The 25,337-nt window shown below is 44.6% G+C and overlaps 1 protein-coding gene across 2 annotated transcripts in view; it reads right to left on the bottom strand.

Annotated features, from left to right (window-relative positions):
- Positions 1-25,337, bottom strand: part of eif4h (eukaryotic translation initiation factor 4h) — a 73,841-nt gene that overhangs the window by 20,587 nt on the left and 27,917 nt on the right. For both annotated transcript variants that reach the window (XM_068007953.1, XM_068007954.1), the window contains exon 4: positions 22,891-22,984. In XM_068007953.1, the coding sequence (XP_067864054.1) occupies positions 22,891-22,984 (94 nt within the window). The remainder of the gene's footprint in view (positions 1-22,890; positions 22,985-25,337) is intronic.

The raw sequence follows: 25,337 nt of genomic DNA, 5'->3' as shown, positions 1-25,337 counted from the left end.
GGGATTCCCGGGCCTTCTGTTTTACGCCTCGTGAAAGGAGGCGAGAAGGCCCAAGACTAACAGGTAGATGCCTAGAAAGGCACAGCTTGTGGGCCCGGAGGAGCAGGAGTGCTTCCCCCAGGCCCAACAAGCCTACCTGCACCGACCCCCCAATGATTGCGGACATCCGACCCCCAATCACGGACACCTGACCCCCGATTGCGGACACCTGACCCCTGATAGCGGAGCTCCCCCCTTGATCGCGCACCCCCAATCCCCGACCCCGATCCTCCCCCCAACTCCGATCCTCTGACCCCCATCCTCCCCCCAACTCCGATCCTCCGACCCCAATCCTCCCACCCCGACCCCTGACCCTCCCCCTCAACAATCGCGGACCCCCACGGTGACTCCCAATTCCGACACCACATCCCCATGACTGACCCCTGATCCCTCCCCCCATGTCTCACGACCCCCATGCCAACCTATGCCCACCCTTGCCCCTGTGCCCACCCGTGCCCCCCATACCCCCATGCCCACCCATGCCCCTCCCCCATCCATACAAACAAAGACTTACCTGCAGACTTACCCGAACATGTCCTGTCACTCAAGCCGGTCAGTCGGACGGGAAACCAACAAAAAAAGTTTCCCATCCTCAATTTGACCCCCCGCCCCCTTCCTGGCTCGGTTTTAAAATTGAGCCCAAGGAAAGAGTAATGGACAGAGGTACTTCTTTTGATGCCGTAAAATCCTGGATTCAGACAGTGTCCCATCTCGACCTAAGGTCCTAGTCTGATTATAACGTATCCCTGCCTTATGCATTACATTGTGTTCATTGGACAAAAAATACAAAGTCAATAAATTGAACAGGTTGTAGCACTTCAGTTTTAAATTTCTGAATTATCCAGGGGATGCATTTGCCACACTTCTAGAATTACAGCCCAATTCTTCAGTACACAACTACCACAGACTAGCAGGGTTGTAGGGGGCAACCAGCCCGCATCAATGTCCTTTTGAAGTAAAATGCACACAATATTTCAGATTTGTACTTACAAATTACTTAGTGATTTCAAATTCCCATTTTCACTTGTGCTCAAATATCCTTGAAATGCATCCTAGTAATAAATTAACCTCATTACCACAGCTTCACATTGACTGTATTCTTTCAGCAAATTGTTAAGAATCGTCTCCAAATCTTTTTCATTTTCCTCCTTTGCCAACAACAACATCCATTCATTGTGTCTATGTTTAATGTTCCCATGTTTACCACCTTACACTTCTCCGCAATAAATTTCCCGTGCTATTTCTTAGTCCGTCCACTTAATTTGTCCAGGTAAGAACATAAGAACTTAAGAAATAGAAGCAGGAGTACGCCATACAGCCCCTCGAGTCTGCTCCGACGTTCAATCAGATCATGGTTGATCTTCGACCTCAACTCCACTTTCCCGCCTGATCCCCACATCCCTTAATTCCCCAGTCCAAAAATCTATCTCAGCCTTGAATATACTCCATTTAAGGTTTATAGGTCTACTTAAATTCTATTTATCTGCCCTACACTGTTCCCTCGAGGACATAGCTTAGTGTCGTCAGTAAATGCCATACCATTACCAGTCCTGATCCACACTATTAATGTATATTGAATGTAAGGAGTAGAGGATCAAGAATAGAAAAACTCTGCTCTGCAGTGGGATTAATTTTGGATTCCAAGAATTTTAACTTCAGTTATAAGTCTCCTGTGAGGAACCTCATCAAGCACGTTCAGTTTTTTATACAAAAGAGACGGCTAACGTCCACTGTTAGATCATCAAATGATGCTCCAGATTTTATGAATAACAACTAGTGAATCTACCACAGCATTTCTTACAGGGTGTTGTTCCTGCTCAGTTCTCATTTCAGTGTCGGACCCACCCAAACACCATCCAGCCTTGGTCCCACTCAGCCCCTACTGATGACCCTCTGCTATGCTGCTCCAGGCTCCAAGCATTTGGGGAAGGAATATACCTGTGTCGGGAACAGAGAGAGAATACAGTTTCTGGGCCACCTGGGCGGAGAGAATGGGGCATCAGGGCCTGGACTCTGTTGGGAATGAGGGATCGAATGGGAACCAGGGCTGGGAATAGAGTAGCAAGCTTCTTTGTGGCTCATGCCAGACAATTGGAACCAAGTGGGAGGCCAAGAAGGGTGAAACTGACAATCCAAATGGTTGTGAGGTAGGAGACAGAGAGTAGGGATGAAGGGAATATATGTACCCTGATTGGTGGGATGTGACAAGTGGTGTTTCCCAGGGATCCACTACTGAGGCCTCAACTTTTACCCATGTATCGATAACTTGGATGAAGGAATAGAGAGTTGTATATCCAAATTTGCAGATGATATTGTTAGGAGTCACAGTAAGTTATGTAGATGGGAGCAGGAAGTTTTTTTTTTATTCATTCATGGGTTGTGGGTGTTGCTGGCAAGACCAGCATTTATTGCCCATCCCTAATTGCCCTTGAGAAGGTGGTGATGAGCCGCCTTCTTGAACCGCTGCAGTCCTTGAGTTGAAGGTTCTCCCACAGTGCTGTTAGGTAGGGAGTTCCAGAATTTTGACCCAGCGATGATGAAGGAACGGTGATATATTTCCAAGTCAGGATGGTGTGTGACTTGGAGGGGAACAAGCAGGTGGTGGTGTTCCCTTGCGCCTGCTGCCCTTGTTCTTCTAGATGGTAGAGGTCACGGATTTGGAAGGTGCTATCGAAGTAGCCTTGGCGAGTTGTTGCAGTGCATTTTGTAGATGGTAAACATTGCAGCCATGGTGTGCTGGTGGTGGAGGGAGTGAATGTTTAAGGTGGTGGATGGGATGCCAATCAAGCGCGCTGCTTTGTCCTGGATGGTGTTGAGCTTCAAGAGTGTTGTTGGAGCTGCACTCGTCCAGGCAAGTGGAGAGTATTCCATCACACTCCTGACTTGTGGAAAGACTTTGGGGAGTCAGGAGGAGAGTCACTCGCTGCAGAATACCCAGCCTCTGACCTGCTCTTGTAGTCACACTATTTATGTGGCTGATCCAGTTAAGTTTCTAGTCAATGGTGACCCCCAGGATGTTGATGGTGGGGGATTTGGCGGTGGTAATGCCATTGAATGTCAAGGGGAGGTGGTTAGACTCTCTCTTGTTGGAGATGGTCATTGCCTGGCACTTGTCTGGCGCGAATGTTACTTGCCACTTATTAGCCCAAGCCTAGATGTTGTCCAGGTCTTGCTGCATGTGGGCACGGACTGCTTCATTATCTGAGGGGTTGAGAATGGAACTGAACACCGTGCAATCATCAGCGAACATCCCCAATTCTGACCTTATGATGGAGGGAAGATCATTGATGAAGCAGCTGAAGATGATTGGGCCTAGGACACTGCCCTGAGGAAATCCTGCAGTGATATCTTGGGGCTGAGATGAGTTACAAAGGGACATGGACAGATTAAGTGAGTGGGCAAAATTGTGGCAGATGGAGTTCAATGTGGGGAAGTGTGAGGTCATCCACTTTGGATCCAAGAAAGATAAATCAGAATATTTCTTAAGGCGAACGATTAGGAACAGTGGAGGAGCAAAGGGATTTGGGTACCAAGGTACACAAAGCATTAAAGCTAGTGCATAGGTATAAAAGTAATCAAAAAGGCTAATGGAATATTGGCCTTTATCTCAAACTGGAAAGCAATGGAGATGAAGTTATGTTTCAGTTATACAGAGACTTGGTCAGAAGCTATCTGGAGTACTGCGTTCAGTTTTGGGCACCGTAATTTAGGAAGGATATATTGGAGGGGGTGCAGCGCAGATTCACCAAAATGATACCAGGGCTTATGAGGACAGGTTGCACATACTTGGGTTGTATTTCCCTCGAGTTCAGAAGATTGAGGGGTGATCTAATTAAGGCTTTTAAAATAACAAAAGGATTCGATAAGGTAGATACAGAGAAACTATTTCCTCTGGTAGGAGAATCCAGAACAAGAGTGCATATTCTTAAAATTAGAGCTAGGCCATTTAGGAGTGAAATCAGGAAGCCCCTTTTCACACAAAGGATAGTGGAAATCTGGAATTCTCTCCCTGCCCCTCCCCACCACCGCCCCCCCCCATCCCCCCCAAACAAAACACTGTGGATGCTGGTCAATTGAAATTATCAAGACTGAGATTGACAGATTTTTATTAGGTATGGGTATTAAGTTATATTGATCAACGGCGGGTAAACAGAGTTGGGTACAGACCAGCCATGATCTAATTGAATGGCAGAACAGGCTCAAGGGGCTAAATGGCCAATTCCTCTTCCTATGTTCCAAGGCCCCCAAAGAAGATGCCTTATTTTAAATGGTTAATATTAAAAAGAGGAGAGAGGAATTTCTATGAATGTGTTAAGCGCTTGTGTGTTGGTATCTCACAGAGTAATTTAAGAGCTATAGAGGTCTGAAAATTCCAGATTCAATTCCCAATTTCTGCTGAGTTAGCTGAACTCAGCCAGAGTAACCGTTAGGGCTCTACAATTAACCACTATTAATTTTCACATTGTTAATTTTAGAACAGTCACCCACTGACTACTGGCTAATGGCCATTTCTGTTACATTGTGATTGATACTAAAATGGTTGCTAATATTGTCAGCATATGAAGGCCACATCAATACACTACAAAATATATCTACCACCATACAAATAATGCTGCAACCATCAGATCTAATAAAACATGGATACATCATTGGTTTGGAAAGAGATGCTTCATTTGTCTGTTTTCAGCAATGTCGCTACCTGAAAAATGGCAAAAAAGACACAAGAGGGTTGCAAGATATGTTACATCCTAGATTCCATGCAACTGCATTTAGTGAGAAAGAAGAAACCTGAATTTTTGCTGGAAATATTGACCAATTTTACTGCTGTTTGGCCATCTCCCCAGATGACAGATCTGACTTAACAGCATGTACAAATTGTCTTCAACTAGCATTTTGTTATATTTGACTGTTAGTTCCCTCAGCTGATGTTCAGCATTCATTCTGAACACCAGACAGATACAGATAAAGAAGGCCATTTGGCTCCTTTTAGCTCTTCCCACCATGATGTCCAACTGTTCCCTTAGTGATTCCAGGGTTTTCGTCTGAAGGTTGTGGGTTCAATCTACACTCCAGAGACTTGAACACATAATATAGGCTTGTCACTTCAGTGCTGTACTGTCGGAGGTCCCGTTTTTCAGATGAGACGTTAAACTGAAGTCTTGTTTGGCCTCTCAAGTGGACATAATGCCCAAGGCATTATTTGAATCGGAGGAGGGGCATTCTCCCAATGTCCTAGCCAACATTTATCTCTCAACCAACATCACTAAAAAACAGATTATTTGATCATTTCTGATTGCTGCTTGTGGGATCTTGCTGTGCACAATGTGACTGTCACGTTTCCTTACATTACAACAGTGACTACACTTCAAAAGTACTTTATTGGCTGTAAAGCGCTTGGGGACAATATGAGGTCGTGAAAGACATTCATACAAATACAAGATTTTTTCTTTCCTTCTTTTATTTCCCCCCATAGAATTGATACCCACAACAGTGAAATTTGATATGAATAGGTTGCTTCAACTTCACTTGGCTTCAACTCACTTGGAAAATGCACAGAAACAGCTGTGAGGGAGAAATTCACACAACTCATAGATGCTCATTGTTGTAAATGAGAGAGAGAGATTGGGGGCATGTTCTCAGGGTGAGGGCATGCCCTCCAGTTGTGGCATGCATATGGAATCAGCCAAATGACTCTGGGGAAGCACTGGTTGTGCACAGCAATTTCCACAAGGCACAGCTGAGATCATTTCCTCACTATGGGGAGGACTGCAGGAGTCAACGTGTTTAACACTGCATGGCACAATGTGTTGGGGCTCCAACACATTGCTCTTACACCATACTTTTCAATGTTATTAAAAGTCGGATGGAACAGAAATGGATTGAACAGAGAAGTCACTGAATGGATGCAAAATTCTTTTTTGGGGGGGTGGGGGTGGGGAAGGGGAACAGCCAGAAGTTGTGGTCCATGTTGGAACCAATGACATAGGTAGGAAAAGGGTTGAGGTCCTACAGACAGAGTTTCAGGAGCTAGGGAGGAAGTTAAAGAGCAGGACCTCCCAGTGCCACGTGCTAGTGAGTATAGGAGCAGTAAGATAAGACAAGTTAACACATGGCTGGAGAAATGGTGCAGGAGGGAGGGCTTCAGATTCCTGGGGCATTGGGACCAGTTTTGGGGTAGGAGGGACCTGCACAAGATAAATGAGTTTACCTCAACAGGGCTGGGATCAATGTCCTAGCAGGGAGGTTTAAACTAATTTGGCAGGGGGAGAGGCACCAGGTTGAAGCATGAGAGAGGAGATACAAGGTGCACAGGAGACTGGGAGAGACACACAGCATTAGAATAAAGAGTAGCTCAGAAATAGGAGGGATCAAACAGAGGGGAAATGCGAGACAGACTAAGATGGGTTTAGAGTGCATGTGCATAAATGCACGGAGTGTGGTAAATAAGGTTGGTGAGCTGCAGGCTCAAGTAGCCACGTGGGTCTATGATATAGTGGCAATAACAGAGACCTGGCTCAAACAAGGGGAGGAATGGGCACTTAATATTCCTGGCTACAATATATTCAGGAAAGATAGGGAAGGAAAAAAAGGGGGATGGCAGTATTGATCAAAGGTACTGTTACAGCACTAGAAAAGGATGATGTACTTGAGGGTTCAAAGACAGAATCTATTTGGTTAGAATTAAGGAACAGTAGAGGAGCTATTACGCTGCTGGGTGTATACTATAGGTCACGAAATAGTGGGAAGGAGATAGAGGAGCAAATTTGCAGGCAAATTGCAGAAAGATGCAAGAACTTTAGAGTAGTGATAATGGGGGACTTCAATTATCTTAATATGGACTGGGAAAATAACAGTGTAAAGGGCAAAGAAGGGGAGGAAATTCTGAAATGTGTACAAGAGAACTTTCTTGATCAGTTTCCAGCCCAACGAGGAAGGAAGCAATGCTGGATCTCGTTCTGGAGAATGAAGTGGAGCATGTTTCAGTGGGAAAGCATTTGGGAAACAGTGATCACAATATCATTAGGTTTAGAATAGTTATGGAAAAGGACAAGGAAAAATCAAATGTGAAAATACTCAACTGGAGGAGGGCTACCTTCAGTGAGTTGAAAAAGGATTTGGCCCACGTGGATTGGAATCAAAGATTGGCAGGTAGAACAGTAAATGAGCAATGGGAAGCCTTCAAACAGGAGGTAGTTCGGGTACAGACTAGACACATTCCCACAGTGGGGAAAGGAAGGGCATCCAAAGCTAGAGCTCCCTGGATGATTAAAGATATAGAGATTAGGTAAAATCAAGGAAAACCCAAAGATGTTTTATAAATACATTAAGAGCAAGAGGATAAATAGGGCAACAGTAGGGCCTATTAGAGACCAAAAAGGCAACCTATGCATGGAGGCGGAAGATGTTGGTTTTTAATGAATACTTTGCGTCTGTCTCCACAAAAGCGAGGGACGACGCAAACATTGTAGTTAAGGAGGAGGAGTGTGAAATATTGGATGGGATAAACTTAGTGAGAGAGGAAGTATTAAGGGGATTAGCATCTTTGAATGTAGATAAATCACCAGGGCCAGATGAAATGTATCCCACGCTGTTAAAAGAAGCAAGGGAGGAAATAGTGGAGGCTCTGACCATCATTTTCCAATCCTCACTGGACACAGGCATGGTGCCGGAGGATTAGAGGACTGCTAATGTTGTACCATTGTTTAAAAAGGGAGTGAGGGATAGACCGAGTAATTACAGCCCAGTCAATCTAACCTCGGTGGTGGGCAAATCATTGGAATAAATTCTGAAGGACAGGATAACCCATCACTTAGAAAGGCACGGAGTAATCAAGGACAGTCAGCGTGGATTTGTTAAGGGAAGGTCGTGTCTGACTAACTTGATTGAATTTTTTGAGGAGGTAACAAGGAGGGTCAATAAGGGTAGTGCATTTGATAGTCTACATGGATTTTAGCAAGGCTTTTGACAAGGTCCCACATGGCAGACTGGTCAAAAAAGTACAAGCCCATGGGATCCAAGGAAAAGTGGCAAGTTGGATCCAAAATTGGCTCAGTGGAAGGAAGCAAAGGGTAATGCTCGACGGGTGTTTTTGTGACTGGAAGGCTGTTTCCAGTGAGGTTCCGCAGGGCTCAGCACTAGGTCCCTTGCTTTTTGTGATATATATTAATGATTTGGACTTAAATGTAGGGGGCATGATTAAGAATTTTGCAGATGATACAAAAATTGGCTGTGTGGTTGATAGTGAGGAGGAAAGCTGTAGACTGCAGGAAGATATCAATGGACTGATCAGGTGGGCAGAAAAGTGGCAAATGGAATTCAATCTGGAGAATTGTGAGGTAATGCATTTGGGGAGGGCAAACAAGGCAAGAGAGTACACAATAAATGGGAGGATACTGAAAGGTGTAGAGGAAGTGAGGGACCTTGGAGTGCATGTCCACAGATCCCTGAAGGTAGCAGAACAGGTAGATAAGGTGGTTAAGAAGGCACATGGAATGAGGAAAGATTGGATAGGCTGGGGTTGTTCTCTTTGAAACAGAGGAGGCTGAGATTTAATTGAGGTGTGCAAAATTAAGGGGGCCTAGATAGAGTGGATAGGAAGGACCTATTTCCGTTAGCACAGAGGTCATTAACCAGGAGGCATAGATTTAAAGTGATTGGTAGAAGGATTAGAGGGAAAATGTTTTCACCCAGAGGGTGGTAGGGGTCTGGAATTCATTGCCTGATACAGAAACCCTCAACTCATTTAAAAAGTACCGGGATGTGCACCTTCTGTGCCGTGACCTACAAGGCTACGGACCAAGTGCTGGAAAGTGGGATTAGGCTGGGTGGCTCATTTTCGGCTGACGCGGACACGATGGGCTGAATGGCCTCCTTCTGTGCCGTGAATTTTCAATGATTCTATAATTCTATTCTATGATTAAAATGAACAGAGAAAGGAGGCTTATGATAAATGTCAGGTTCATAATTCAGTTGAGAACCAAGCTGAATACAAAAAGTACAGGGGAGAACTGAAAAAGGAAATAAGAGGAGCAAAGAGAGTATATGAGAATAGATTAGTTGGTAACATAAAAGGGAATCCAAAAGTCTTTTATAATTACATAACTAGTAAAAGGATAGTCAAAGGAAGGGTGGGGCCAATTACGGACCAAAAAGGAGATCTTCTTGTGGAAGCAGAGATATTAAATGAGTATTTTGCATCTGTTTTCACGAAAGAAGAGGATGCTGCCAATGTCACAGTAAAGGAAGAGGTAGTTGAGAAACTGGATGGGATAAAAATAGATAAAGAGGAGGTACTAAAAAGGTTGGAAGCGCTCAAAGTAGAAAAGTCACCTGGTCCAGATACAATACATCCTAAGTTGCTGAGGGAAGTAAGGATGGAAATTGTGGAGGCTCTGGCCACAATCTTCCAATCCTCCTTAGATGTGGGAGTAGTGCCAGAGCACTGGAGGATGCAATTGTTACACCCCTATTATACCCCAGTTGTAACGGCCATTCTCAAAAGGTGTATAAAGTAGAAGGTTATCTGCTGAAGCACAGGGAGCTGAAGCACAGAGCGGGCATTGCAAACAGAGTGGATCGTGAACCGAGTGGGAACCTGAGAATTTGGTGAGAGTAGTGGGTGAATTGAAATTAAAATTTAACTTAGAACTTTAAAACTTTAAAAGAAACTGCAAGTTAGTTAACAGTTAACAGAAACAGCAAGTCAGTGGCAGTTAACAGTTGCATGAATAGAGGGTAATTAATATGAGCTGGAAGCTGATTGAGCAGTTGTAACTGCTGTTCTCAAAAGGTGTAAAAGTAGAAGATTATCTGCTGAAGCACAGAGACTGAAACAGAGAGTGGATCAGGAACCGTGAACCAAGTGGGAACTTGAGAATTTGGTGAGAGTGGGAATTAGGTGCTAATTTTTTTTTAAAGGGAAAAAAAACAAAACAGACTAAAAAGTAATTATCTATAAATAGATAGATAATTTAGTTGAGCGAAGTGGTGCTGAGCACCAGGGGAGGGGCCCCAGCTATCAGTACAAAAGTGGGAGTGGAGCCGAGCTGAGCCGAGAGAAGGGGTGCTGAGCACCAGTGGAAGAGCCCAGTCACTAAGAACAGAGTGACATCACAGTGAACAGAGAGGAGGAGCTCTGAGAGACCTGGAATAAAAGGGTAGGTTAATTGGGGTAAGTAAACAGTAAGTAAATTAATAATAACCAAGTATCTAAAAGGAGTTTAGAAAAAAAAGGTTTCTAAATATAATGGATGGGCAGTTGAGACCCATTGCCTGCAATTCCTGCACCATGTGGGAACTTCAGGATGCTTCATGTGTCCTGGAGGACCACATGTGCAGGAAATGCCTCCAGTTTTTCGAGCTCAAGCTGAGGGTTTCTGAGCTTGAGGGGCAGTTGGAGTCACTGCAGAGCATGAGGGAGGCTGAAAGTTTCCTGGATTGTACATTCCAGGAGGTGGTCACACCGCAGCAACAGAGTCCAGTTAGCAAGTGGGTGGTTATCCGAAAAAGTAGGAAGAGGCAGACAGTGCAGGAATCTTCTAGGTGTGTGGCACTCTCAAACCGGTATTTGGGTGACGACATCTCGAAGGTGTCCAATCCTGAGCATGGCATCATGGGGCAAAGGGAGGAGGAGGCTCTGTAAACATCCCCATCCTCAATGATGGCGGAGTCCAGCACGTGAGTGCAAGAGACAAGGCTGAAGCATTTGCAACCATCTTCAGCCAGAAGTGCCAAGTGGATGATCCATCTCGGCCGCCTACCGATATCCCCACCATCACAGAAGCCAGTCTTCAGCCAACTCAATTCACTCCACATGATATCAAGAAACGGCTGAGTGCACTGGATACAGCAAAGGCTATGGGCCCCGACAACATTCCGGCTGTAGTGCTGAAGACTTGTGCTCCAGAACTAGCTGCGCCTCTAGCCAAGCTGTTCCAGTACAGCTACAACACTGGCATCTACCCGACAATGTGGAAAATTGCCCAGGTATATCCTGTCCACAAAAAGCAGGACAAATCCAATCCGGCCAATTACCGCCCCATCAGTCGACTCTCAATCATCAGCAAAGTGATGGAAGGTGTCATCGACAGTGCTATCAAGTGGCACTTACTCACCAATAACCTACTCACCGATGCTCAGTTTGGGTTCCGCCAGAACCACTTGGCTCCAGACCTCATTACAGCCTTGGTGCAAACATGGACAAAAGAGCTGAATTCCAGAGGTGAGGTGAGAGTGACTGCCCTTGACATCAAGGCAGCATTTGACCGAGTGTGGCACCAAGGAACCCTAGTAAAACTGAAATCAATGGGAATCAGTGGCTGGAGTCATACCAAGCACAAAGGAAGATGGTAGTGGTTGTTGGAGGCCAATCATCTCAGCCCCAGGACATTGCTGCAGGAGTTCCTCAAGGCAGTGTCCTAGGCCCAACCATCTTCAGCTGCTTCATCAATGACCTTCCCTCCATCATAAGGTCAGAAATGGGGATGTTCGCTGATGATTGCACAGTGTTCAGTTCCATTCACAACCCCTCAGACAATGAAGCAGTCCGAGCCCGCATGCAGCAAGACCTGGACAACACCCAGGCTTGGGCTCGTAAGTGGCAAGTAACATTCGCGCCAGACAAGTGCCAGGCAATGACCATCTCCAACAAGAGAGAGTCTAACCACCTCCCCTTGACATTCAACGGCATTACCATCGTCGAAAACCCCACCATCAACATCCTGGGGGTCACCATTGACCAGAAACTTAACTGGACCAGCGATATAAATACTGTGGCTACAAGAGCAGGTCAGAGGCTGGGTATTCTGCGGTGAGTGACTCACCTCCTGACTCCCCAAAGCCTTTCCACCATCTTTAAGGATGATGCTAACAATGACCCACAGTGGTCTGAAGAACAAGTGGTTGCAACTCAGTTTAACTGTGGGGGTCTTCAAATTGAACGGTGTGAAGTAGACATCATGAATCGTACCACTTTGGCTGTGTTTGAGATATTGGAGAAGGCCTGGGCAACTCAAGACTGCACACTTGTGGATATGAAAGTAGGTAGTTACCTTGCTGTGTCATGGATAAACTAGATTATTGATTTCCTGTTAACTAATTTGTTGGTTTGTGTTTATTTTTGCCAGGTGGAGTTTGGGGTTTGTGCTTGTACCAAGGAGATTTTACTTGCTGATGTCATTGATAATGACTCATGGAGACTATGGCCTTTGGGTGATCGAAACCTGCAAAAGGACAAACAGGTTTGTGTTCAGTCATCATATTGATTACAAGGGGTTTATTTTAACTCTTGGTGGGAGGGAAACCCTCACGAAGAGTTGAACGTGAGGCCCGGACCTCATTAGTATTTGGTAGAGCAGTCTCTCAACGGGAGTGACGTCAGGGTTGGGCAGATAGGAGCCCATGGTGCCGGGTACTCAAGGGAACAGTCCCTGGCATAAAAGTGGTGGTGGGGGGGGGCAGTTTGAAGGGAGATCCTGAAGCTGGGAGGAAGAGGCAAGGTCAGGGTTGGGGTGGCCCAAGGCCTCTTCCTGACCTAGAAGGAAGCCTCAGAAAAGATAAATAAAAATAATTACTATGGACACTCTGCTGACTCCTGCCTTGGTCTGGTTGTCGGGTTTGGCCCCGTGCGGACACTCTGATTTCCTGAGTTTAAAAATGAGCTGCACGTTGATGACCTCATTGGGCCGCAACTTTTGATGTAAACTAGGCAGTCGCCTGCTTGGGATGTGTGGCCCTCCCGTGCCTTTTTAGAGGTGAGTTACAGTGTTGGGGAGTGGAAGTGCAGCGCAAATCCCTACCTGCCATTTTAACAACTTTTGTGTCAGGTGGACTGGGTTAAAATCTTCCCCACATGTTTGGAAAACTTGGATTGGAATGAACATGCTTTTCTGGTGGTCACTGGTTAGAAAATTGTTGCTGCTTCAGTGTTTCCTGTGACCAGTAAATTATATTGCATGATAGAAGGACTGTTTCTGGAAATTGTTGTTTGATAGTGTTGTAGGTGGTGGTTGTGAGCTCAAAATCTGGTATTTGGCATACACTCAAAAAAAAAAGGTGCCTTTTCTACAAGAGGGAACAAATCTGAATGTCAACTGTGCTGTGTTTGCCCATTTCCAGGTTGAGTATTATAGCAGGCTTTATGCAGAAATGGAGAATGAAGAACAAAAAGAAACTTTAACGGACTCTATTTCTTTGTACTTTTCTCCTCTCCCACAGCCTGCTTTTCTTATGCAGTAGGATGTACTTTTTATTTGTAGTGAAAAAGCAGCTTGCTTTATGGGTCAGCTTTGGGCTGGTTCTCTTGATATGTTTAAGCACCATACTCAGGAGCTTTTTCCCTTCGTTGAGGGTTCTATAACAAGGGGGCATAGATTCAAGGTAAAAGGCGGGAGGTTTAGAGGGGATTTGAGAAAGAACTTTTTCACCCAGAGGGTGGTTGGAGTCTGGAACTCACTGACTGAGAGGGTTGTGGAGGCAGGAACCCTCACAACATTCAAGAAGCATTTGGATGAGCACTTGAAATGCCATAGCATACAAGGCTACGGACCAAATGCTGGAATATGGGATTAGATTAGACTGGGCTTGATGGCCGGCGCAGACACAATGGGCCGAAGGGCCTCTATCCGTGCTGTATAACTCTATGACTCTATGACTCTACAAGGCACAAGTCAGGAGTGTGATGGAATACTCTCCACTTGCCTGGATGAGTGCAGCTCCAACAACACTCAAGAAGCTCAACACCATCCAGGACAAAGCAGCCTGCTTGATTGGCACCCCATCCACCATCCTAAACATTCACTCCCTTCCCCACCGGCGCACAGTGGCTGCAGTATGTACCATCGACAGGATGCACTGCAGCAACTCGCCAAGGCTTCTTCGACAGCACCTCCCTAACCCACGACCTCTACCACCTAGAAGGACAAGGGCAGCAGGTACATGGGAACAACACCACCTGCACGTTCCCCTCCAAGTCACACACCATCCCGACTTGGAAATATATTGCCGTTCCTTCATCGTCGCTGGGTCAAAATCCTGGAACTCCCTTCCTAACTGCACTGTGGGAGAACCTTCACCACACGGAGTGCAGCGGTTCAAGGCGGCTCACCACCACCTTCTCAAGGGCAATTAGGGATGGGCAATAAATGCCGGCCTCGCCAGCGACGCCCACATCCCATGAACAAATTTTTATAAAGGACTGTACAGGGAGGTACAGTGAAATGTAGAAATGCAGGTAGTTATTGGGGGTTTGATAGTCAGGGGGACAGACAGGCATTTCTGTGACCGCTGACGTGAGTCCTGCATGGTGTGTTGCCTCCCTGGTGCCAGGATAAAGGACATCACGGTGAGAGTGCAGAACATTCTGCGGGGGGGGAAGGGGAACAGCCAGAAGTCATGGTCCATGTGGTACCAATGTCCTAGGAAAGAAAAGGGTTGAGGTCCTGCAGTCAGAGTTTCAGGAGCTAGGAAGGAAGTTAAAAAGCAGAACCTCAAAGGTAGTAATCTCTGGCTTACTCCCAGTGCCATGTGCTAATGAGTACAGAAATAGGAAGTTAAGACAGGTTAATGTGTGGCTAGAGACATGGTGCAAGAGGGAGGATTTCAGATTCTTGGGGCAAAGGAATCAGTTCTGGGGTAGGAGGGAACTGTTCAAGATGGACAGGTTGCATCTCAACAGAGCTGGGACCAATGTCCTTGTGGGGTGGTTCACTAGTGCTGTGGGGGAGGGTTTAAGCTAATTTGGATGGGCACCAGGATGTAGCATTAGAAAGGAGAAACAAGGTGCACAAAGGATTGGGAGAGACAGATAGCACTAGAGTAAGAAATAGTACAGTATTAGGTGGGATTAGATTAAGAGAGAATACGAGAAGATCTAAGATAGGTTTAGAGTGCATGCGTGTAAGGGTGGTAACTAAGGTTAGTGAGCTGCAGGTGTAAATAGCCACGTGGGAAAATGATGCAGTGGTGAGAACGAAGACCTGGCTCAAAAAGGGCAGGATAAATATTCCTGGATACAAGGTGTTCAGGAAAGATAGGGAAGGAAAAAAAGGAGGGGGGGGGGGTGACAGTATTGATTGAAGGAGACTATTGCTGTGCTGGAGAGAGTGTGTCCTTGAGGGGTCAAGGACAGAATCTATTTGGTTAGAGTTAAGAAACAATAGAGGTGCCATTACACTAGGTGTATTCTATAGGCCACCAATTAGTGGGAAGGATATAGAGGAGCAAATTTGCAGGGAAATTAGAGAAATGCAAGAACTATAGATTAGTAATAATGGGGGACTTAACTATCCTAACATAGACTGGGGATAGTAATAGTGTAAAGGGCAAAGAGGGGGAGGTATTACTGAAGTGTGTTCAGGAGAACTTTCTTGATCAGTATGTTTCTGGCCCAAAGAGGAAGGGGGTATTGCTGGATCTAGTTCTGAGGAATGAAGTGGGCTAAGTGGAGCAAGTGTCAGTGGGGGAACATTTAGGGAACAGTGATCATGGTATCATAAGCTTTAAATTAGTTATGGAAAAGGACAAGGAACAATTGAGTGTAAAAATACTTAATTGGAGGAGGGCCAATTTCAGTGGGTTGAGAACAATTGGAATCGAAGATTGGCAGGCAAAACTGTAATCGAACAATGAGCAGCCTTTAAAGAGGACATGGTTCGGGTACAGTCCAGGTACATTCCCACGAGGGGGAGCGGTAGGGCAATTGAAGCCAGACCTCCCTGGATGACAAAAGAGATAGAATAAGATGAAGCAGATAAAAGGGGCACCTGGCAGATATCAGGTTGGTAATACAAGTGAGAACCAGGCTGAATGTAGAAAGTACAAAGGAAAAAGGAAATGAGGGGCAGAGAGAGTATGAGAATAGACTGGTGGCTAACATAAAAGGGAATCCAAAAATCTTCTATAGGCATGTAAACAGTACACTGGTAGTAAGAGGAGGGATGGGGCCAATTAGAGACCAAAAAGGAGATCTACGCATGGAGGCAGAGGGCATGGCTGAGGTACTAAATGAGTATTTTGCATTTGTCTTTACCAAGGAAGAAGATGCTGCCAAAGTCACAGTAAAAGAGGATGTAGTTGAGATATTGGATGGGCTAAAAATTAGTAAAGAGGAGGTACTAGAAAGGCTGGCTGTACTTAAAGTAGATAAGTCACCTGGTCCAGATGGGATACATCCTACGTTGCTGAGGGAATTAAGGGTGGAAATTGCAGAGGTGCTGGCTATAATCTTCTAATCTTCCATAGATATTGGGGTTGGTGCCAGGGAACTGGAGAATTGCAAATGTTACACCCTTGTTCAAAAAAAGGGTGTCAGGATAAACCCGGCAACTACAGGCCAGGAAAATCCAGGACAAAGTTAATAGTCACTTGGACAAGTGTGGATTAATAAAGGAAAGCCAGCACAGATTTGTTAAAGGCAAATCGTGTTTAACTAATTTGATTGTTAAATCATCAAAAAACTCAGAGTGGGTTGATGTCATGTATATGGACTTTAAAAAGGCATTTGATAAAGTGCCACATAATAGGCTTGTCAGCAAAATTGAAGCCCATGGAATAAAAGCGGCAATGACAGCATGGATACAAAAGTGGCCAAGTGACAGGAAGCAGAGAGTAGTGGTGAATGGTTGTTTTTTGGACTGGAGTGTGGTATTCCCCAGGGGCTGGTACTGGGACCACTTCCTTTTTTTGATATATATTGATGACTTGGATGTACAGGGCACAATTCCAAAATTTGAAGATTACGCAAAACTTGGAAGTGTAGTGGATAGTGATAGACTTCAAGAGGACATAGACAGTGGAATGGGCGGACACATGCCAGATGAAATTTAACGCAGAGAAGTGCGAAGTGATACATTTTGGCAGGAAGAATGAGGAGAGGCAATATAAACTATATGGTAGAATTCTAAAGGGGCTGCAGGAACAGAGAGACCTAGGGGTATATGTGCATAAATCTTTGAAGGTGGCAAGACAGGTTGAGAAAGTGGTTAAAAAAGCATATGGGATCCTATGCTTTATAAATAGAGGCATAGAGTACAAAAGCAAGGCAGTTATGTTGAACCTTTATAAAACACTGGTTCGGCCACAACTGGAGTATTGTGTTCCATCCTGGGCACCACACTTGAGGAAGAATGTGAAGGCCTTAGAAAGGGTACAGAAAAGTTTTACCAGAATGGTTCCAGGGTTAAGGGACTTCAATTATGTGGATAGACTGGAGAAACTGGGGTTGCTCTCCTTAGAGCAGAAAAGGTTAAGAGGACGTTTGATAGAAGTGTTCAAAATCATGAAGGGTTTGGACTAAATAAATAAATAAAGAGAAACTCCTTCCATTGGTGGAAGGGTCCAGAACCAGAGGACACAGATTTAAGGTGATTGGCAAAAGAACCAAAGGCGACGTGAGGAAAAACGTTTTTACACAGCAAGTCGTTATGATCTGGAATGCGCTGCCTGAAAGGGTGGTGGAAGCAAATTCAATCGTGGCTTTCAATAAGGAATAGGATAAATACTTGAAGGGAAAAAATTTGCAGGGCTACAGGGATAGAGCGGGGGAATGGGACTAACTGGATTGCTCTTACAAAGAGCCGGCACAGGCCGAATGGCCTCTTTCTGTGCTGTAACCATTCTATGTTCAAAAAGGGGAGAGGGATAAACCCGGCAACTACAGGCCAGTAAGCCTAACATCGGCGGTGGGGAAATTTTTAGGCACATTAATCTGAGACAAAATTAAGTGGCACTTGGAAAAATATGGGTTAATATATGGGATTGAGTTCTTTGAAGTAATGGAGAGGGTTGATCAGGGCAGTGTGGTTGATGTTCTGTATATGGACTTTCAAAGGCATTTGATAAATTACCACATACTAGACTTGTTAGCAAAATTAAAGCCCTTGGGATTAAAGGGGCAGTTGCTGCGTGGATACAAAATTAGCTAAGGAACAAAAGCAGAGAGTAATGGTGAATGGTTGGTTGTTTTTCAGACTGGAGAGAACGGTGCAGTGGTGTCCCCCAGGGGTCGGTGTTGGGACCACTGCTCTTTTTGATATATATTAATGACCTGGACTTGGGTATACAGGGCATAATTTCAAAGTTTGCTGATGACACAAAACTCAGAAATGTAGTAAACAGTGAGGAGAATAGTGACAGGCTAGTGAAATGGGCAGACACATGGCAGATAGGAACATAGGAACAGGAGTAGGCCATTCAGCCCCTCGTGCCTGCTCCGCCATTTGATAAGATCATGGCTGATCTGTGATCTAACTCCATATACTTGCCTTTGGCCCATATCCCTTAATACCTTTGGTTGCCAAAAAGCTATCTATCTCAGATTTAAATTTAGCAATTGAGCTAGTATCAATTGCCGTTTGCGGAAGAGAGTTCCAAACTTCTACAACCCTTTGTGTGTAGAAATGTTTTCTAATCTCGCTCCTGAAAGGTCTGGCTCTAATTTTTAGACTGTGCCCCCTACTCCTAGAATCCCCAACCAGCGGAAATAATTTCTCTCTATCCACCCTATCTGTTCCCTTAATATCTTATAAACTTCGATCAGATCACCCCTTAACCTTCTAAACTCCAGAGAATACAACCCCAATTTGTGTAATCTCTCCTCTTAACTTAACCCTTGAAATCCAGGTATCATTCTAGTAAACCTACGCTGCACTCCCTCCAAAGCCAATATGTCCTTCAAAAGGTGCGGTGCCCAGAACTGCTCACAGTACTCCAGGTGCGGTCTAACCAGGGTTTTGTATAGCTGCAGCATAACCTCTGCCCCCTTGTACTCTAGTCATCTAGGTATAAAGGCCAGCATTCCATTAGCCTTATTGATTATTTTCTGCACCTGTTCATGACACTTCAATGATCTATGTACCTGAACCCCTAGGTCCCTTTGTGCATCCACTGTTTTTAACTTTTTACCATTTTAGAAAGTAATTAGATGAAACAATGCAGAGAAATGTGAAGTGATTCATTTTGGTAGGACAAATGAGGAGAGGCAATTTTAAAGCGGGTGCAGGAATAGTGAGACCTGGGGGTGTATATACACAAGTCTTTGCAGGTTTTTTTTTCGTTAATGGGATGTGGGCATCGCTGGCAAGGCCAGCATTCATTGCCCATCCCTAATTGCCCTTGAGAAGGTGGTGGTGAGCTGCCTTCTTGAACCGCTGCATTCCATGTGGTGAAGGTTCTCCCACAGTGCTGTGAGGTAGGGAGTTCCAGGATTTTGACCCAGCGATGACGAAGGAACGGTGATATATTTCCAAGTCGGGATAGTGTGTGACTTGGAGGGGAACGTGCAGGTGGTGATGTTCCCATGTGCCTGCTGCCCTTGTCCTTCTAGGTGGTAGAGGTCGCAGGTTTGGGAGGTGCTGTTGAAGAAGTCTTGGCGAGTTGCTGCAGTGCATCCTGTAGATGGTACACACTGCAGCCACTGTGCGCCGGTGGGGAAGGGAGTGAATGTTTAGGGTGGTAGATGGTGTGTCGGTCAAGTGGGCTGCTTTGTCCTGGATGGTGTCAAGCTTCCTGAGTGTTGTTGGAGCTGCAATCATCCAGGCAAGTGGAGAGTATTCCATCACATTCCTGACTTGTGCCATGTGCATGGTGGAAAGGCTTAGGTGAGTCACTCGCCACAGAATACCCAACCTCTGACCTGCTCTTGTAGTCACACTATTTATGTGGCTGATCCAGTTAAGTTTCTAGTCAATAGTGACCCCCAGGATGTTGATGGTATGGGATTCAGCGATGATAATGCCGTTGAATGTCAACGGGAGGTAGTGAGACTCTCTCTTGTTGGAGATGGTCATTGCCTGGCATTTGTCTGGCATGAATGTTACTTGCCACTTATCAGCCTAAGCCTGGATGTTTCCAGGTCTTGCTGCATGCGGACATGCTGATTTTCTGAGGGGTTGCGAATGGAACTGAACACTCTACAATCATCAGCAAGCATCCCCATTTCTGACCTTATGATGGAGGGAAGGTCATTGATGAAGCAGCTGAAGATGCTTGGGCCTAGGACTCTGCCCTGAGGAACTCCTGCAGCAATGTCCTGGGGCTGAGATGATTGGCCTCCAACAACCACTACCATCTTCCTTTGTGCTAGGCATGACTCCAGTCACTGGAGAATTTTCCCCCTGATTCCCATTGACTTCAATTTTACTAGGGCTCCTTGGTGCCACACTCAGTCAATTGCTGCCTTGATGTCAAGGGCAATCACTCTCACCTCACCTCTGGAATTCAGCTCTTTTGTCCATGTTTGCACCAAGGCTGTAATGAGGTCTGGAGCCAAGTAGTCCTGGCGGAACCCAAACTGAGCATCGATGAGCAGGTCATTGGTGAGTAAGTGCCGTTTGTCGACGACACCTTCCATCACTTTGCTGATGATTGAGAGTAGACTGATGGGGCGATAATTGGCCGGATTAGATTTGTCCTGCTTTTTGTGGACAGGACATACCTGGGCAATTTTCCACATTGTCGGGTAGATGCCAGTGTTGTAGCTGTACTGGAACAGTTTGGCTAGAGGCATAAGTCTTCAGCACTGCAGCCGGGATGTTGTCTGGGCCCATAGCCTTTGTTGTATCCAGTGCACTCAGCTGTTTATCACGTGGAGTGAATCGAATTGGCTGAAGACTGGCTTCTGTGATGGTGGGTATATCGGGAGGAGGCCGAGATGGATCATCCACTCGGCACTTCCGGCTGAAGTTGGTTGCTTCAGCCTTGTCTTTTGCACTCACGTGCTGTTCTCTGCCATCATTGAGGATGGGGATGTTTACAGAGCCTCCTCCTCCTGTTAGTTGTTTAATTGTCCACCACCATTCACGACTGGATGTGGCAGGACTGCAGAGCTTTGATCAGATCCGTTGATTGTAGTATCGCTTAGCTCTGACTATAGCATGTTGCTTCCGCTGTTTAGCATGCATCTAGTCCTGTGTTGTAGCTGTGGCAGGACAAGTTGAGAAGGCTGTTAAAAAGGCAAACGGGAGCCTTGGCTTTATAAATAGAGGCATAGAGTACAAAAGCAAGGAAGTTATGCTAAACCTTTATAAAACATTGGTTAGACCCCAGCTGGAGTATTGTGTCCAATTCTGGGCACCACACTTTAGGAAGGATGTCAAGGCCTTAGAAAGGATGCAGAGGAGATTTAATAGAATGGTACCTGAAGAGGCTAGAGAATCTGGAGGTGTTCTCCTTAGAGCAGAGAAGGTTAAGGGGAGATTTGATAGAGGTGTTCGACATCATGAAGGATTTTGATAGTGTAAACAAGGAGAAACTGGTTCCAGTGGCAGAAGGATCGGCAACCAGAAGACACAGGTTTAAGGTAATTGGCAAAAGAACCAGAGGCGACATGAGGAAAAAAATGTTGATGCGGCGAGTTGTTATGATCTGGAATGCACTGCCTGAAAGGTTGGTGGAAGCTGATTCAATGGTAACTTTTGAAAAGGAATTGGATAAATACTCGCAGTGGAAAAATTTGCATGGGTATAGGGAAAGAGCAGGGGAGTGGGACTATTTGGATAGCTCTTTCAAAGAGCCGGCGCAGGCATGATGGGCCAAATGGCCTCCTCCTGTGCTGTAACATTCTATGATTCTAAGTCTAGAATTTGTCAAGTGTTGAGACCTATATCCTGCTGCTATCCTATAACAGTTCTTCTTTTACTGTTCAGTCCAACTATAGTGTGGGCAACTAAGCACTTGTGCTGTCTCAGTATCAAGTGTGCAACAGCTACCAAAACCTCTACCAGGAAAAGTGTGCTGCTGTTGGCACAATGTCTACAACCTCAGTGCACCTAGGTGAGTCAGTACCTTTGTGCAAAATCAGCACTCGTCTGCCAGTATTGAAAGTGCTATCATCAGCTGAATGAAGTGTCAGTTTGGTTCACTGCAAGCACTCTCCCTCTAAGTCTGAAAGCAGCGGATTCAAGCCCTACTCCAAGACTTGAGCATGTAATTTAGGCTGACAGCTCAGTGCCGTACCTAGGGTGCGCTGCATTATTCGAGATGGTATTTTTGGATGAGATATTAAATCAAGATCTGAAGTGCATTAAAAAATCTCATAGCACTACTCAAAGAGCAGGGAGTTCTTCTCGTGTTCTGGTCAATATTCCTCCCTTAACCAAGCCTGCAAAAAAACAGATTAACTGGTCATTCATTTACTGTTGGTGGGACCTTGCTATGCACAAATTAGCTGCCACGTTTGCCTACGTAGCAACAGTAACTGCACTTCAAAAGTAGGTCAGTAGCTGTAAGGCCCTTTGGGGTGTCCTGAGGATGTGATTTGGTGATATATAAATGTAAGTTCTTTCTTCTTTCTTTCTAATTGAATTTGTTTTGAGCTTTTAGATGGGAACTCAGCTGGATAAGAAAGGTATTTTGAATGTTCAGACAAGGCACAGACATCAATACTTCCTTTTCAAGAATTATGAAAATGTAACTAAGCTAATTTATCAGACCGAGGAGTATAGCATCTCTTCAATAAGTAAATAAACTGAAAATTAAAATGTGGCTAACGCAAGTTTACCTTGAGGACAGATTGCGATTGTGAAGGAAAATAGATAAAATGTGGATTATTTTTTAGAAACATAATATGTGATGTACTACATGACAGTACCTATCCCCTTAGCTTGGCCCATAACATGGGAAAACATTAGAATATTTCAAAAGGTGGCAACCCCACTGACTAGATGGGCATATTTTGGTATCAGTCCATCACTGCTGCTCCTGCTAAAAATCAGCTCAAATTGTAAAGCCATATAATACTACCCAAATACTTTACACTGTCCAGTTACAGTTATGTTAGTATTGCAGTACAGCTGTGCAGAGAAACTCAAGAAACCTCAGAATTTATTAGCATACAGGAGGGAACGAGTTTCTCACCTCCTCTGTCATCTGATCTCCTGAAGCCAAAACCACCCTTCTCTTGCTTTCTGCCTTCTGCTATGTCAACCCGAAGAGATCGATCACCAAGAAGCTGTGGGAAAAGAGTGCATATGTTTCTTCTTTGGCATCTACCTTTTGCTTTTGTACCTTTTTTTAAATTAGTTTAATCACAATCAAACTAAAACTATTCCATCGGGCTAAGCTTGCTTTATAACTAATGTTCTTTTTCACTTGTTATACTCAATAATCCGTTGATTCGAGCTTTTATCCAACATGCTGCATATACTGATTGTCAGGTTTTGGATCATTTGGAAGAAATGAAGAGATTAGTGGTTCACCTGAATGTGTGAATTTGGCAAATTGTCAGTGGATTGTTTAACAGTTACTGCAACTTAAGTGATCATCTAGGGAGGCTGAAGAAGAAGTCATAACATTGAACCATCTGCTGTTTAATCTATGCTCACATAGGGGATGAAATTATTCTCACTGCATCAGTGGGGTGTTGAGCGAGAGTTAAAACTTTTCTCCTATATTGGAAGTTCTGCTGATTAGAATGTGCTAAAATAATGCATAACTGAGTGGCCAATTTGAAAGCACCTGCAAGAATGCTACTCCACTCGCTACTCAGCCACTTAACTAGTAGCCAATACAGCCATGGAGTGTTCAATTTATGTGAGAAATGGAGGGAGATCAGAGATGATGTAAACCTAGATTTACAGATTAAGATCTATAGCTCATAGGAGGCAGCATGAGGATGCAACAAAGTGCTAGCTATGGAGTGGAGGGGCCAGTTGCCAGTGCCTGGAGGGTGAAGGAGGCATAGCAAGGCATCATATAGGGGTCAACGCAGAGTCACATATCAGGTGATGCTGGAAGAATTTCCACAGATATATATTCTCCTGTGTGTGTGTATATGTATGTATATATTGTAGCCACTGATGCTAATCAAACATGTCACATAAGTTTACTCAAACTGAATTGATCCAGTAACCTGCTGCAAATACAAATGTAACACTTTACAGAAGTAATGGCACAGCAGGATCAAAAAATCAGAATGATGCAGGGATGATTTTCGGCACACAGGTGATGAGCATAGTTGGAGGACCTTCCAGTAATGCACCCACTGGTAACGTTGAGGACTTGAGGTTCACATTCCAAGACACGAATTGCTGATTTCAACATCTTGAAGACAGATTTCAGAGAACTGAAATTCTGATTCATGGCAGTCCAATGTTCTGTGTTGGAACTGAGCAGTGGCCGAGCGAGGACTTCGCTTCCAGCAGGGGCATACAGATACAGAATAGTTCACTGCCAGTCCTTTGCCTGAAATTACTTTGGGCCAAGTGACAGGAGAAGGCCTGAAAGCATGCAAGCAAGCCCCCATTGGCTAAGGTATCCGGAGCACACAGGCATGGCTGCCACACACTGAAACAGGTTGGAAGCTGAATCACAGCAGACTCAGGAAACCCCCACATTAACTTGCTCCAGTAATACATGGTATGGGAGCAGTAGAGCAAAAATACCAATGCATACCAGTTCAGGTACCGTGTTTGGATGGAGGAGGCGCGCAGAGCGGCACATCACACTAAACACACACTACATTTTCAGTAATATTTTCAATAAAGGCATAACATGTCACTATAAAGTACAGTCATTGTTTGCTTACAAAATTTCCATTAACTAGCTGAATTCCTGTGGCATTGTTCTCCAGCAGTCTGGGCTGGAGCAAGGTTGTGATGTTTATTTAAGGTTCGGCTAAAGTATCCCATGTGGGTGAAGTGGTGTAAATAGGCTCATCCCAAAATCAATTACAGAAAGAAATTTGACACAAATGTGTGAAGCTTTCATTTGATAACATCACTCAGAATAATTTCCAGGTCATAATTTTTTTTCATAAGCAGATGACCTACTTATAACAGTATTTCTTACATTGTATAATGGCCTTGTCAATATAAAATAGTCTACCCTCCAAGTCACCATGAGCAATATGACAAATGATATACATATGTATACATACACACACTCCTACTTAACATCCTGGAAGAGCTGCTTATGTGTGTATAGTATATGCGTATGATATATATGCATTCACACATATGCCGATCTCCCAGGCTGTTAAGTACATTAATAAATATGGTGTTTCCTTGACATGATGTGGGTAGATAAATACATCTGTTCCTCTCTCATATATTTAAATTAAAAAATAAGTCTGTGCAAGAGACATACTGTAGTTGCAGAAATATATCTCCTGGGACTGAATCGGTTATATTGCTTTTCCTATCAAAGTTAACTCAGATACAGTTGCAAAGTTTAGGCTTTGTTTTGATGTTTTCACTCAAAAATAATCAGTTACCTTCAAAGGCTTTTGACTGATTTTAGTACTGTCAGTCCTTCGGTCTTTGCGATTGCTTGATGGGGGGAGGGGATTCTAGTTCTAACATGCT

Source organism: Heptranchias perlo, chromosome 28 (assembly GCF_035084215.1).
Source record: "Heptranchias perlo isolate sHepPer1 chromosome 28, sHepPer1.hap1, whole genome shotgun sequence".
Lineage (NCBI taxonomy): Eukaryota > Metazoa > Chordata > Chondrichthyes > Hexanchiformes > Hexanchidae > Heptranchias > Heptranchias perlo.
Note: the sequence above shows the minus strand (reverse complement) of the source record. Positions and strands in the feature narration are given on the sequence as shown.